The sequence below is a fragment of the Callionymus lyra genome, chromosome 5 (genome assembly GCF_982586985.1).
Source record: "Callionymus lyra chromosome 5, fCalLyr1.hap1.1, whole genome shotgun sequence".
In the NCBI taxonomy this organism is placed as follows: domain Eukaryota; kingdom Metazoa; phylum Chordata; class Actinopteri; order Syngnathiformes; family Callionymidae; genus Callionymus; species Callionymus lyra.
This window is the reverse complement of record NC_141822.1, coordinates 30,350,822-30,367,082: the sequence shown is the minus strand read 5'-3', so window position 1 is coordinate 30,367,082 and position 16,261 is coordinate 30,350,822. Positions and strand designations below refer to the sequence as shown.

General features: G+C 40.2%; 1 protein-coding gene across 8 annotated transcripts; it reads left to right on the top strand.

Annotated features, from left to right (window-relative positions):
• The first annotated feature begins 4,632 nt into the window (after positions 1 to 4,632).
• Positions 4,633 to 15,368, top strand: LOC148080281 (GRAM domain-containing protein 2B-like). Of its 8 annotated transcripts, none has more exons than XM_087791914.1 (14): positions 4,633 to 4,834; positions 6,268 to 6,378; positions 6,818 to 6,905; positions 6,968 to 7,037; positions 8,681 to 8,784; positions 8,840 to 8,935; positions 8,999 to 9,070; positions 11,002 to 11,082; positions 11,162 to 11,270; positions 13,483 to 13,599; positions 13,687 to 13,771; positions 14,243 to 14,347; positions 14,410 to 14,491; positions 14,605 to 15,368. In XM_087791914.1, exons 1-14 carry the CDS (start codon positions 4,749 to 4,751, stop codon positions 14,638 to 14,640), a joined length of 1,242 nt encoding a protein of 413 aa, XP_087648040.1. In that variant the 5' UTR covers positions 4,633 to 4,748; the 3' UTR covers positions 14,641 to 15,368. The 8 variants fall into 8 exon arrangements, with proteins under 8 accessions (XP_087648040.1, XP_087648039.1, XP_087648038.1 ...); XM_087791913.1 differs by having other exon boundaries at positions 11,159 to 11,270; XM_087791912.1 differs by having other exon boundaries at positions 10,963 to 11,082; positions 11,159 to 11,270.
• The last annotated feature ends 893 nt before the right edge of the window (positions 15,369 to 16,261 follow it).

Here is a 16,261-nt window from a genome sequence, read left to right as displayed (position 1 = left end):
TATTGATGTCGTACCTCTTTCTGATCTCAGACCATGGTTTAATGGTTTCATATTGATGGATGAGTTCACACATGTATAATAAAGAGAAGAAACGACAGGAGAAAATAATGTATTTTTAAATACTACAGTAATGAAATGATGAGAGGATAAAGTGTTTATCACAAGTATATACATATGGATAGTCCTGAAATACAAGACTATACATGGAAGCAAGATGGCGTCACATTTATTAGTACAAGTAATGCATTTATTTACGGGTCAATAAAGTACAATCAACACTTTTAATGTGTCACTTCAGATAAACGAGGGAATATGTTTGTAGATTAGAACTTATCTGTAAGTATACAGTAAATACACGTACACATACATTTCAACACATTTTCCACGCGCTCGTCCACGTGTTCCTCCTTTCGTCTCTTGTTTATTTTCTCTCATGTTTGGTGCTCAACGGCGTTTTATCCTCAAGGATCCAGAATCCAACTGTGAGATTCAGGTTTCATGCTTTTCATGTGAAAGTTTATCGTTTAAACGCTCATTTGAGAATCAGGAAATGGTTAAAAGTGATGAAATACACATTTGAGGATGAAGTCATGTACGACAACTGTCACACATTATTTTAAATGGATTATATTGTGTTTTTTAACAAGACACAGCAAAAAACATCCAGGTTTCTCAACTCAGCACATTTTTATCTGAGGATCAGGTCCAAAGATTCACTTATCTAGTCTGAATTGTAATTTCAGGACGTGATGTTGGTCAGGTTACTACTTCTGATGTGGACTTATGTGGCATGTGAGGATGATCTGACTGGAGGAGGAAGAGTTTCTGGCAGGAGGATGCTTGTCCACTTCCAAGTCTTTAGGAGATGCAACATCTTGCAACGTTTGTTTGAGCCAGCGTTGTGTTAGCTAATGTTGCTAACACAGACAGTTCTGTGTCTCACAGTTTCTGCTCCCGGGCCCTTCCTCATCAGCCTTCATCCTCCGGGCCCCTCCCCTCTTTCATCTTGACTGACATGACATGAATAAATCAGCTGATGGAACGAGTCTGTTGTGGTCTAGTGAGAGGGCAGATCTGAGCCTCCGGCCGAGCGCCTGACAGCTCCAGTGATTGATGATGATGACGGATCTGCTCCTTCAACACTCGACCTTCATGAAGATCCCAGAAGAAGGAGGAAACAGGAGACACCAGAACGTTAAAACACATTTCTTCTTTAACCGGCGGGTTTGATTTGGGCATTAAGGTCCAAATTACAAACATCTGGGCGGTTCTGGATCATCTGTGAATCACAGGATGCTTCCCAGAACCGAACTCCTTCGCTTTCACTCTGTCTCTACTCCAACTTTATCACTCCATCCATCATCCCGGGATTCAAGGGCTCCAAAAATAAAGAGGACACAGATGTGGGCCGCCATCTTCCCCTTAAACCGCCGTGCACCCCTCACTTAGGCCAAACCGCTGGTTCTGATCCGAATGTGATGAATCCGCTCGCACATCAGCAGGTATTTCTGTTTCTTCTGCTATTTTCGGAAGAGTTCAGCTCGGCTAAAATAATTACGGCCTCGCTGCTAATGTTGGAGGCCGCAGCTGGTTCTGATCCGAACCCGCTCCTGGGGCTCACTTGTCAGCTCTCATGCATCACAGACCTGCTGCTTGATGGAAAAACGTGCTTTGGCAGTGATCGGTCGAAGGTCTGGAGGCCGCCGGGCGCGGGAGGGTTAGCCACATGCAGGGGGGAGGGGCGGCGGCGCTCTACCTTCCCCATCTGGATCCTGGCGCTCGCATTTCTTGCGGGTCGGCGAGTGGGTCGGGCTGAGTGAGGCGGGCCACCGCAGACCAGAGAGAGTCCAAAACACACAGATCTGAGGAGACGATGACTCAAACGAGTCATTAAAGAGGAAATGTTGTTTCTTACTCTGTCAGGATGATTAACGAGCTAACGCTGCCGCCGAGGCTAACGAGCAGAACCGCCCCAAACATAGACCAGACCTGTCGAGCGCCAAGCTCCGGCCAAAACTGACTCAGACATCTCCGGCTACATTTTAAGCCTCGAAACAAACATCTCTATCAACTCATTCCAGCAGATCGCTCTGGTCACTCTGGTCGGTCGAAGTGTGGCTTCTGTTTGCTCCCAACTGTGCACGCAACAGTTACTACAGAGCTTAACGACTGTGGGTCAGTTCCAAACAGTAGGCGCAACAGTCATTATGTTCTAAAAAAAAATGTCCTCAACTATGAGGAATAGGATAGTTATTATTTACTGTCCGATTAATTTGAAATATTTAATAATCACCTGTAATTTATTTTGTTAATTTTATTTTAAAATGTGTTTATTCATACTTTACTTTTTCCTTCTTAATACTTTATCTTCTTACGTTTTTTGTATCAACTTCAGAAAAATAACTTGATTGTTGAATCATAAATTAAAAAATCGTTTTTATTGGAAAATAATTTGTGTGTTATATATATTTATTTGAATGTCACATAATATATTTTACTTGACAGTTGCAGACAGCAATCCTGAAATGGTGGATTCATCTTTAGTTAAAAATGAAAATATTTTTTTGATTTTGATTGTTTTATAGTTTTAAATAAAAGAAAAATAAGCTGAACACAAACTCGTTGATGTCACGGTGTGATGATTGACAGCAACAGTGAGTGGACCAGACAGGCTAGAGTGACAGGACTACTGGGCGTGTGAGGTGGTCTGGGTGCTGGTGGGGCTTCGGAGGGCCGGGGGTCAACACACCAGTGTAACCCTGCAGCTGTATGTAGAGGAACCTCAGCCTGCTGCTCTGCATGTCAGCGGTGTGATTAATGGCCTGCTCAACACACTACTGACCCACGAGTCACAAGAGCCCACACACACACACACACACACACACACACACACACACACACGCACACACACACACACACACACACACACACACACACACACACACACACACACACACACACACACACACACACACATGCACGCACGCACAAACACAGTCGAGATAAAGAGCAGGACACTTCAGTAGCTCAGAGCAAAAACCTTCACCGTCAAGCCTGAGTCCAAGAGACAGTGCAGGCAGTACCGGGTCGACCCAAAAGTTCCCAGCTTGTCAGGGACGGCGTGGGAGTGATTTATGAGAAGCAGCCTCCAAACTGTCCACATGACCAGTCCAGCATTGTTGTCTGTGACAGCTAATGAGGCCGGACAACACGCATACACACACTCACGTACAAACACACACACACACCTACAGACCACCACACACACGTAACACACACTAAATACTTATTTAGATAAATAAACGTTCTGTTCTTTAGTTTCATTTTTGTTTAAATGCTTTGCTATATAATTATTTTCCACTTGTCAAATTGGTTGAAATAAAAAAACAATTAAAATAAATTCATTTAAATATATTTATTTTATATTTTCTTTCTTTTTTAATCTACATTTGCTTCATATTATTTAAATTCATTTGAATGAATACTTTTTTTATCATTCATTTGATCGTTTATTATATTATCTGGATTTATAAACATTTCAACCTGCATGTATATGTGTGTTATTGACTTTTAAGAATTTCCCAGAAATATAACACAGTCTATCAATCACAGTCTTTATTGGTTTTTTTTAGCTTTGTTTTCTGTTTGTAAGTAGGTAAGTAAGTAATTTTTATTTGTATAGCACTTTTCCAGACCAGGGTCACAAAGCGCTTAAACAATCAAAACAATAGTCAATAAAGTATATACTTTAAAGGTCAAGATAAAACTGATAACACAACAGGAGTTCCAGAAAATCAAGGAAAAGCCAAAACAAATAAAAACGTCTTAAGATGTTTCTTAATTGTTTCGCTTATTTGATAAATCATCAAAATGTATTTTCTTCCGCTGAAATTAAAGTGCGGGTCTTTTCTTTTGCAGAATGAACTGAATAAAATATGTTCGAGGGCAGCAAGTAGAAGATAATTATAACGACCGGAACTTTGTTGGAGCGACAGTGACCTCTAGTGGTTTAACATTAACATTACACCCATTCATTTCTTGTTATCAGTCTTCGTCTGAATTACTGGACTTCAGTTAATTTCAGTTACATTTTTGAAGAAACTGACACACAAATGAATTATATCACGTACGTCGTGTGAGCAGATCTGTCCATTAAACGTGTTTAGATAAATCAAGACGAAGGATAAAGAAAACGACTATAGATATGACATAAGTTATGATGATGGACAGACTGAAGGACGAGGTGAAGGAGTCTCGGAGGACGATTATGTGTTTTGATGATGTAGTATTGAGAGTGAAGCAGGAAAGAACTTGAATAATAGATCAATCAAGAAGGCGAAGAATGGTTGAGTCTGCTGCCCTCTACTGGACACATGTCGTCTGTACAATCACTTGTTGCCTAAAGTAATTTTTCTAACTTCAATCCACTGTTTAATTATTTGTAAATTAAGCATGATTTCAGTTCAAACCCGTGTTTGGTTCGTTTTGTGTTGCAGTGCTTGGTGTGTCTTTTTCCCGGCTGTTCTCTCCTCCAGCCTCCACTCCCAGCTGTTCCATGAACCCCCCCTCCTCCTCCCAGCTCATCCTCCTCCTCTCCCGGACCTCCCCCTGGACTCCTCCTCTCTCCACGGTGCTTCCAAAATATGCCACTGCTGGGCTTCCTGAACTGGATCCGAGTCTCTCGGGGAGAATATTCCAGCTCATTTTAAGACGGTGTAAGATGTGACAGGGACGTGTTCGAGGTCAAGATGGCTCTGGTGGGCGAGCAGGTGGAGCGACCTTTGACCCCGCTGCCTCACGCCGACCACGTCTACAAGGACGCTCGCGGGTCCCGGTGAGTCCGGGGGGAGATGGAGCCTCCGACTTTGACTTTTGACTTCTGCCACTGGTGTTTGTCAACCAGCTGGAGTCTAAGAAAAAGTTGAATAAAAGTTTTTCTGCGTTAAAAACCGCGATCACGGTGTGGACGTGGCAGCGAAGCTTCCCAGGAGATGCCAACTAATGTCAACTTTAAACTTGTATTTATGACTAAACTTTCGTAATTCACCGTCAGATACATGTTATATAATAATTATAGATAATAACAGCTCAACCCACTGTATCTTATCACGAGCGAGAATGAATGGGGTGAGAAATAAAGGTTAATATTTGATGTATTATGTATTCACAGTAGCATCGCAAATATTGACTTTGATAGAATCAACGGTGTGAAGATCTATGAAGCGTCTCTGACTTGGTTCAACCAACGCTATTTACCTCACTAAAGTTTGAATATTCTTGCCCTGTATCTCTTCTTCTGGCTCTAGTACATTAAAATCATTTTTTTTATATACAATGCACGAGCACCAAATGTAGATTTGAATATGTATTGTTTTATGTTTGCACATAGTTGACATTTGTACAGCTAAACCTGTTAGTACTTAGTTATATTTGAATTTAAGTATTTAGCTAGTGCTGCAATTGAGCCACTATGATGAGTCTTTTACTGCTGATCTAATTGAATATGTTCTGATAGCATTTAAACCTTATATGAGGTAAACCCATGAGATAGTAACAAGTTTATGACTTTAACTAGGACTTTTTGTGAGACCTGACGATGACGTTTGGGAATAAAAAGTTTATTTAAAAAAAAACACATACCATAAAAATTGAAACACATATACTTTCTTTCTTTCCATCCATCCATCCATTATGTCTATATAAAACATATTTTCAAAATAAAGTATCAATTATTACATTTGTGACTACTCTATGCAACAAGTATGAGTAAGAAAACTTATTTAAGCATATTTTGTTGTTGTCACTGAAGCTAAGTTAAGCAGTTTGACGAATAAGTATCTGTACCTTCTTCTCACATTTGCTATTTAGATACATGAACACTTAACTTGACAACGTTTATCCACATAATTTAAGCATCTCTTTGTACCTATGTAACGCTTATATAACTGCTACTCTAGCTGACTGTGATTGTTGTGAAGTTTAGCCGCATTAGCAGCTAAGCTATGTAAGCACTACAACTATATTAGCATTCCGTTACATCGACATTGTGTCTTGCTAGTTCTTCCGTGCTAACCTGAGAAGCTAAGTAGTCTAGGAGGAACTCAGTTTGGAGCCAAAGGGAGAAAATGGCGAGACTCTGTAAACTCCAGCCAGAATGTATAATATTGCTATACTTGAGCTGGAGTTGAGTGGGAGACTCGTGCTATAAGAGTCGTGTTGTATACGCAGCAGTGGACGTACAGTGTTGACCTGTGACCTCTGTGACAGCAGCGAGGTGGAGGGTGAAGGTCAGAGAAAGCTGAGGAGACAAGAAACATCAGTGGAGCCACGACTGGACACGGAGGAGTCCCAGGAGCGCCGGAGAGCTGTGGGAGTGCGGTGAGTGCCAGACCAGTAAAGCAATAAATGGAAGGAAAATAAACTTTGGACAAACTTTGTACTTTCTTTGGTGTCTGTTCCTTTTTCTCCTTCAAGAGTTTTTGTTATTGTGTTCTCTTGTTTTAACGCATTTACTTTACTCCTTCTTCAAATAAATCTTTCTTTATTTCTCCTTTTATTTTTGAATACGCCTTTTTGCTGTTTTTATTCCTGTTACCAGCTATCTTTATTTGATAATTTGTTTTTCCTACCTTCCTTTTTTCATTCCTTTATGTCCGCTTGTCCTCAAAGCACATTATGTGGTTCCTGAATATTTCAGTGCACATGGTCGCAAACATTTACGAAGAACCGCTTTGCTGATGTTACATAAATATTATAGTTACAACAAAATAATGCATTAATAATAATATTTTATGTTGACGATATTGTCGTCCCGCAGGTTAAAACCGGTAGAGCAGCTCTCATGCCCTCCGACCCCCAGTGACTGCGAGGTCAAGTTAGACTTGAAGAAGTCTCCGTCCAGCCAGGTATGGTCCAGACTTGTCCATCTTGTCCTCAAACAGCCCTCATGGTACCTTGTCCTCCACAGCTGTCCAAAACCAACGCACACTTCCACAAGCTCTTCAAGGAGGTGGACAAAAATGAACTGCTCAGACAAAGTGAGTTTACAGCAGTGGTCAGCATAGGGTCAGCCCATGTTGGTCTGACTGGCAACATGTCATGTGACCAGACATAACCACCAATGGCATGCTTCTGTCAGTTATCCACACTGCTTTGAGAGTTTCTGTCTCTGTCACAACTCCTTGACCCTCAGTCCTTTTGTGAAACATCTTCATGCCTTGATCTTGTACAAAGTGTTCTTCTGGTCTTGTATTGAAGTCTCAGAAGTCTTCTTGGTCTTCATCTTAAACTCTTTAATTCGTCTTGTGGTCATCATATTGGACTATTAGAAGTCTTCTTCCAGTCTTCATATTGAACTATTAAAATTCCTCTTCTGGTCTTCATATTGGAATATTAAAAGTCTTCTTCTGGTCTTCATATTGGAATATTAAAAGTCTTCCGGTCTTCATATTTTTTTTTTTTTTTTTTTTTTTTTTTTTTTAATATTAAAATTCTTCTTGCGGTCTTCATATTGGACTATTAAAAGCTTTCATCTGGTCTTCATATTGGAATATTAAAAGTCTTCTTCTGGTCTTCATACTGGACTATAAGAAGTCTTCTTCTAAGCCTTTGTATTGGACTATTAGAAGTAATCTTCTGGTCTTCATTTTGGAAGGTTAGACGTGTGTTTATTAAAAATGTACACATTCTTTTGAGAATTTTTTATGCGTGAATATTTCATAGTCGTTACTGTTCTCTGCACTGTATGTATAAAGACAGAGTCCTTATCTTGACTTATCTTATAATCATGATTAAACAGATGTTTAATACAGTTGCTGAGAGGAGATCATGGATGATGACAGTCATCCTCTGAACACTGTCATCAGTGAGCAGAGAAGCAGAATGAGTGCACGAATGCTCCTTCCCAGGTGCAAAACAAATAGACTCAGGGACTCATTCATTCCTCGGGCTATTAAATTGTACAATTCTGAGTTCGGGGGCAGGAGTGGAGTGAAAGTATCTGGATGTTCTGTTCTATGTTTGTCTTTGTATCCTTTGTCTTTGTTATTTTCTTCTATTATTGTTCTTTATCTTTATACTATTGATTTATTTTTTATGAAAAATTGCTGTATTTGCTATGGCTATTGGAAAAAAAACAATTTCGTTACAAATCAATAAAGTTCTACCTTACCTTACCTTACCTTCCCGAAGGAGACCTCCTGAGGGATCAATAAAGTTCTACCTTACCTTACCTTACCTTATGTCAGTATCGGCATGGGGAACTCATGACAGTCTGCTGACCACCGTGAATTATTGGTTTTAAGGACATCTAAACATGTTTCTGGTCTGTTCATGCTCCTGCCATCTGACCTTATATGTGTACAGTGTACATTTTAGGTAATCGTCAGGTCTCAGGAAAAAAGGGAATTTTAAGACATCGCCAGGTCTCAGGAAAAAAGGGAATTTTAGGGCATTGTCATAATCAATAATCATAATGAGGTCTCTGAGACCTGATCATTTTTTTCCTGAGAACTGGCGATGTCTTAAAATTCCCTTTTTTCCTGAGACCTGACGATGACCGTACATATGAGATTGATGATTTTTTAAATTTCAACTTCAGCCATTTCTGCCGTTTTAACTTAATATTCTTAATATAGACTTTCTCATTATGGTATTTCTCCTGGTCCCTCTTGGCGTCCAGGCTACACATGTGCGCTGCAGAAGGACATCCTGTACCAGGGGAAGATGTTCGTCTCTGACAGCTGGATCTGTTTCCACTCCAAAGTCTTCGGCAGGGACACCAAGGTAAGACTCTTCATAACGTTCCGTCTATGTCAGTAACAACTCTTCCCTGGTCCAGATCTGCATCCCGGTCACCACGGTCACTTTCATCAAGAAGACCAAGACTGCACTGCTGGTTCCTAACGCTCTGGTGGTGGAGACCAGCAGTGAGCAGGTAGATCATGTGACCTCTCTAGCGTGTGACCGCCAGTCACGTGAGACTCATGTGCTCCTGCAGCACGTCTTCGTCTCCTTCCTGTCCCGGAACGCCACATACAAGCTCCTCAAGTCCATCTGTGCTCACCTGGAGGTCAGTCACACGCACCTCAGCCAGAGTGCTGAGATTACTACGAGTTCTTCCTCACACACAGCAGCACTGACATGGTTTATGTTTGGTGACGCATTCACTCCTTTAAAGTGATATTTTTAGCTTTTTCAATTGACTTCATATAACATTAACATTTTTTTTATTTTCCATTAAAAAAACTAAATGTGTCACTTACAAACAGTAAACTTAAATAGTTTAAGACTGACTATAGAAAATCAGTGTATATCAAAGTATTTGCCAACATATATTTGGAACATGCAGAACTCCCATCGACATGGTTTTGTTTTTTTTGTATTTGTAATACATTATTGGTTAGTTTAAAAATAATAATCAACAGTGATTATTTGTTACGTGTGTATATAAACTATATTTGAATTGTAGCGTTCGTGTTGTGTAATCTGGGTTTGTGGCGTTGTATCCTTTCGACCTGGCAGCACTTGTTTCCTCAGCACATCAAGTTTTTGTAACTCAGCCAATCTTACATTGTGGCAAATGTAACCGAGAACATATTTTTCACCAGTCAGTGTCACCTCAGATATTGCCAGTCAGAAAGGTGCTCGACCACATGTTAACATAAGCTAAGTCGGCTAACTTGGTGGCATGCAACATGTTTTTAAGTTTCAAGGACAAAGGTTTTGCCCTTTGGATCAAACCCCAGTCTGTGTAATTTATTGGAACACATTTAGATTTTTTAGTATTTATTTGTGTGTCTTTGTGTGTACTTGTGATGAGTGGGTAGGAATATCTGATACAGTCCTGGTGCAGAGGAGAGGTTGTGGATAGTTTTGCATTTGTTTTTAAATCATTTTCTTTATTTTCCATGCTGTATGTCATGGTATAATTAAATGTGTTTGAGCTTTCTATCTAAACAAGTACGATAAAAACTTGTATTATTTATCATTTACTTTCAGTTTTGATTTCTAAATCTTTTTGTACCAGCGCCCACTGGGCAACAGACACACAGCAATTTCATGTTTGAACTCAGTTTGTGAGTCTCTGCTTGTTGCTGCCACACCTCGGCCTTCACTTGTGTTTCAACAGGAAATATTCATATTCAACTATTTGGACTGTAAAAAAGTCACAAATAAATACAATTATACATGTTATTTTATCATTGATATTGTTATTATTTTTACTTAGAGACAGGGGAGGCAGAGTCCCTAACCACATGTCTGCTGTGTGTATTTGTGTGTGTTTAAAACATTTGTTTGTTTGTTTTTTATTTTGCCCCTAAGAAAATCAAAAATTCTAAAAAAAACATTCTACCTTTGTTTAAATGTTTTGAAGCATTGCATGATGAGTGTGATTATTAAAGTAGAAAAGAAGACCTCTGAAGATAAATGTGAATGCAGGATGAAAAAAATGTTCTTAATTCACTAGTGTTGCGACGAGTTCACTGAGTGGGAGTGAGACAATAGAGAGCATTGTAAAACAAGTGTACAGTGACGTGTAGAGTGAGTGAGAACGTGATTGTATTTGAGTTACAAGACTAGCTGTTTTGTGTTTGTTCATGTTTGAGTCTCACTCAAAAATATCATGAAGAAATATTACTTTAGTTTAAGAATGTTTCAATCCTATCCATCACTTGGATTAATCATGCCTGTTTAGAGAATTTAACATGTTAGAAAGTTGAAAATATGTTCATGTCATCAAAATAAAAATTACTCTCAGTCATTGCCAAACTAGCAAGGGTGAGTAGAAGCACAAGTATCTGTGTAACAAGTGGTAGTTATGCCGGACTTTCACAGAAGGTAGAGGTGATAAAATGTACAGTTGTTGTAGTGTTGTCTCACTGTGGTAGTATCAGTAGCGTATCAGCAGTACGAGTCAGAAACACACTCTTAATGAATTAATGTGTTCATGAATACCTGCAGGCCGAGGGAGTGCACACTGACACGTCGGCGTCTCTGCAGGTGGAGAAGACAAGCAGCAGTACTCTGGTGTCCTCCTGCGAGAACAGTTTCAGGGTCAGCTGCTCCTCCCAGCTTCCTCTGGTCAGTCCAGCAGGATCAAAGTTCTGTTCAGCAGACGGAACAATGGCGCCTGTTTGGTCTCACTGTCTCTGCTCAGCAGTTCCCCGGAGACTTCTCACACCTGGACGGAGTCTTGCAGCGGCGCCGGCAGGACATGATGGAGAGCAGCAGCTCTGGATCTCGGACGCCGGACTACGACAAAGTGAGCGGTGAGTGGGACAACAGCTGTCACAGACACAGCTCATCAGCGTCTTGTTGACTTTCCAGACCTGAACTTCTTTAGATTCTGATCCTGAGTGTAAACACCCAGACCTGTTTATCCTGTGACTACAGTCGTGTGTGTTGACTCTGGATGGTCCGAACTTAGCCTTATCTGTGTTGCATGATATTATTTTAGTTTTATCTTGACTCTGGACATGCTCTCCTGTACTGTATTAACTTTAGACATCGCTCTAAATGAGAGACTTGTTGTCTAGACTTGAAACTCGTTTTGTACTTGACTATGGAAAACACAAATTTCCTTATTCACTCAAATGTTGAAGTCTTCCTCTCCAAAATGCAGTCCCCCCCAAGTCCCTCATCATGACCATGTTTCGAAGTTATTACTTTGTAGTTCTCTTCCATCTGAAATCTCGGCGAAGAGGTTATTACAGTGAAGCCAATTAGGATGTAATAATGGACTTCACTCCTCTTTAAGCCAGCTGTAATCACGCCCTGCTTTGTTTATACAACGAGTCCCTTGGAGGTGGAGACTTCCGGGGTTGATTGCATGAGAAACCTCTATCCTTCACCAATCACAGCACAGTGGGTGTGGTTATGGTAAACATGCTGACATCTTCAGAAAAACAAAGTGTTTTCAGTGGGCGGGGCTTATTCACATTTTCTGATGTGAATATTTCAATTAAAAGAATGTTTTGTACAAACAGACACATAGTGAGGTACAATAGAGGTCCAAGATCAATTTAGGAGACACTTAAATCAACACATTAGTTGCCCATTTAAGTAACTTATCACTAGTGAACACGATGGTCTTGAGTTGTTTGTATTGACCCTTGATTTTGTATTCTTGGCTCCGTAATTCATTCTCTCGACCCTGGACTTTGTTTTGAGCACAGACTTGTTTAACCAGACTCTGGTCAGGAAGCCTTTGTTTAGGACCTCTGAATTATGATGGTTTGGTTGTCTTGGCCCAGGAATTTGAATCTTGACTCTTGACCTGAAATTGTTCTTGTCGCTTGACTCTTTGGATTAAGACAAGATTTGATGGTTCTGCCGTCTTGACTCTTGACTCTCCTGTTTTGACTCTGGACTTGTGTTTTGACTCTGGACTCTCTTGTCTTGACTCTGGACTATCTTGTTTTGACTCTGGACTCTTGTTTTGACTCTGGACTCTGCTGTTTTGACTCTGGATTCTCTTGTCTGTACTCTGGACTATCTATTTTTGACTCTGGACTCTTGCTTTGAATCTGGACTAGCTGTTTTGACTCTGGACTATCTTGTTTTGACTCTGGACTCTCTTGTCTTGACTCTGGACTGTCTATTTTTGACTCTGGACTCTTGCTTTGACTCTGGACTAACTCTTTTGACTCTGGACTATCTTGTTTTGACTCTGGACTCTTGCTTTGACTCTGGACTACCTGTTTTCACTCTGGACTATCTTGTTTTGACTCTGTACTCTCTTGTTTAGACTCTGGACTCTCGTTTCTTGACCCTGGACTCTCCTGTTTTGACTCTGGACTTTTGTTTTGACTCTGTACTCTCTTGACTTGACTCAGGGCTCTATTATCTTGACTCTGGACTCTTGTTTCGACTCTGGACTCTTGACTTGACTCAGGGCTCTATTATCTTGACTCTGGACTCTTGTTTTGACTCTGGACTCTCTTGACTTGACTCAGGGCTCTATTATCTTGACTCTGGACTCTTGTTTCGACTCTGGACTCTCTTGACTTGACTCAGGGCTCTATTATCTTGACTCTGGACTCTTGTTTCAACTCTGGACTCTCTTCACTTGAACCTGATCTATTTTGATCTTGGCTCTTGCGTTGACAGTCTTGACTCTGGGTTTGACGTGACTCGACTCACTCTCAGGTCAGACAGCCTGGTTTAGAATGAACCAGTTTCCCGGAGGTTGTTGTTCTGGGTGTCAAGTGACTGACTGTTTAGTGTGCAAACAACTGCAGGGAACAGAAACTTGATCTGTTGCTGTTTAGACAGCAAAACAAAATGAATATATGTGTTCAGATGATTTTACAGCTGCTGATGTTGTTTGAGTTAAGTGGTAACTGTCATCCACATGTGTGTGATTCCTTCACCATCATGTCTGATTAATTAACTAAGTCGTTCACCAACTTCTCTTAATAGTCATTAACTAGCAGTTAGTTAACTAGCTGGTGTGGATCCTAACCAACATTTGTGTCTCAGACTTCAGCTCGCTGCCGGACTCGTTCCTGACCGTGGTAAAAGGAGCAGAAGTTTCCGTCCACGCAGACGTTCACCTGCAGAACTCTGGACAGAAACAAGGGCCGACCCTGAAAAATGGTACCTGGACAAGCGTACAATCTGTCTTTCAGAACCTTCTGTGTGTCAGGGTCCAGATGACTTCAGTGTCCTGTGTCTCTCCTGCAGGTCCACCCAAACCTTCTAGGACTCACAAAGAGAAGTCCTCTGAGTCCAGCTCTCTGCATCTACTGCTGCTGGTCTACCTCTTCCTGTGAGTCCCTCTTCCCTGTTAGAGATCATCCAGCTGGTTCTGATCCGAAACAAAGTTTGAGCCCAAATGAAGTGTTGAGACAAAGGCCTTGTCAGTCACCAACGTGGTGATCAAAAAAAAAAAGTTCATACAATAATCATCTTATTAGTGAATTAAAGAAACCTAATTTATCATCCATAACAATATATATTATAAAGTTATTTCAGAAGTGTGTACCAAACTGATGATAGCCCTTCAGGTCACAGTTACAAAAACGTTGGTGACCCTCCTATATATTACAGTGGTCAGGATCCTTGTAAATGACTCAGACTTGTGGTTGGAGGACTCAGAAATGTTAGAGAATCATTGAGTTCCTTGTAAATAAATCAGGCTCGGGTGTCATTCATTTGGGATTAACTTTCAAGGATAAAATTCTAGTGAACATCTCTGTCAGAGACTCAGAGTACAGTATCTGTTCTATGGTGTTGACAGGGTGAGTCTTCTGGTGGTGTCCACCTGCTACATGGCCTTGAAGATCGTGGCGCTGGAGCACCGGCTTGACTCTATGCTGTCGCTCGGCAAGAACCTTCACAGCCAGTGAGATTTGAGATGATTCAACCGGTCACGCCCACTTTCCAACATGCTGTCAATCATTTTAGGAGCGCTGGCGGTCAGACACAGGACGAGCTGAACGCAGAGATCTATGGAGAACTGTCCACCAACCTGTTCAAGTTAGAGAAGGTAAAACAGTGCCCCCTTCTGTTTATATGATATAGCAGCACACGCTCACTTGTTTAAATTCAACTCAACAGTTTAAGGAACAGTTTCTAAAACACAAAATCATGTGTCCTCAGATCCAGAGAAACCTGCGGAAGCTCCTGCAGACATAGAGGAAGCTGCTGGACTGCAACATCTGGAAGCCAAAGAGTAACGGGAGGAAGCCGCTGATATGCAATCAAGATTTTTTATTGTCATTTCACTTAGTGTTTTCTGAGCCAGACAGTCTCTACTCCTAGTACTCCTCTTCTCCCTCAGAAGCAACTGTACAATCTTATTCTTTACTGACTGAGATTCTGCCAGTATTATTCTTCTCAGATGAAGTCCAGTTCCCTCTTTAAAGTCCCAGCCTGTAGATGATAGAAGTCTGACACTTCCTCATGTTGGAAAAAACATTTCAAAATTGTTTAAACATGCTGACTCACCATTTGTCCAGCACTCTTTCTGTTTTTAGATGATTTGAAGTTTATTTTTTAAACAGCAGGGATCTGTTTAGGGATGCGTTACCTTCATTAGAAGTGTAGTTGTAGATGTTTTGGTACCATAACTGAGATGATTATGAGTTCAGTAATACTTGCTTTTAGGATGTTCAAGGAGGAGAGAGAGATGGTCTAACTGTGGGATGAAACATCTTAACCATTTGTCCAATAATCATAGTGACCATTTGTAAACAATGTACAAACAAACTCTCTCTGTATCTCTGCTGGTAAACCCTGCTACCAGTGTACTTTTTTCAACATTTCAAGTCAATACATATGAACCACAAATGTTTAATTGTCCCATTCAAATCTGCCTTAATGTAGCAGCTTGTGTTTTTAAGAATAAAAAACAAACAACTATCCATTTTTTTTACTCAATATCCACAGAAACCTCACCAACGATGGATGATGCTCCTCCGCCTTGAAGACCTTGTCTGCTGGAGTCTCACCTTCAGACTTCAGACTTACTCTGTTAATTGTTGACATCTATAATCTTGGTCACAATATCAACATGAATATTAACAATCATCTTGACTTTAAAGCAACCGTCCAGCAGGCAACATAAAATGACTTGTTCCACAATATATTTTTCACATTGTACTTACTTTTCAGTTTTTATAATATTTTGAAATGTATTTATTTTCTATTAATTTATTTTGGGGAAAAAAAACAACTTTTTAATGTATTTAATTTGTTTTACAATGTTAACCGTTCTTTTCTTCATATTCTTCTTATATTGATGATTAAATTATTTTTAACCAATTCTTATCTGAAACCACCACAAATAATAATCCTAAATCCTAATAATTGTTGATTTTTTTTACCATTTTAAATACTTTTTATTTTTATTTTCTTGATGAAAAATGACTTTGTTAGTCCCATGCTATAGTTTTTCCTGGTCAGATTGGACGATAGAAGTTGATCTTCTAAAACTGGAATTTAAAGCAGCTTTTCCTCAACGTCTCATCATGAAAACAAAGATGGGTCTAAAAGTTATTTTTAGCCAAGCTGGAAGTGATGGTGCAGTGGAGTTTTTAGGTCATTCTGCCTTTAATGAAGGAAATGAGACAAGAGATAAAAGCAACACACATTTTATTTGCAGCTCTGACATCAGAAACAACAAATGCATCAGAAGTCATTCTGTTCTGCTGCCGTCAAACATGCAACAAACACACGCAGGCTTGAAAACACTGACATGTCCACAGGCACCAGAGCTTCTACACAATAAAGATTTCCTTTAAAAAAAACAACTCTT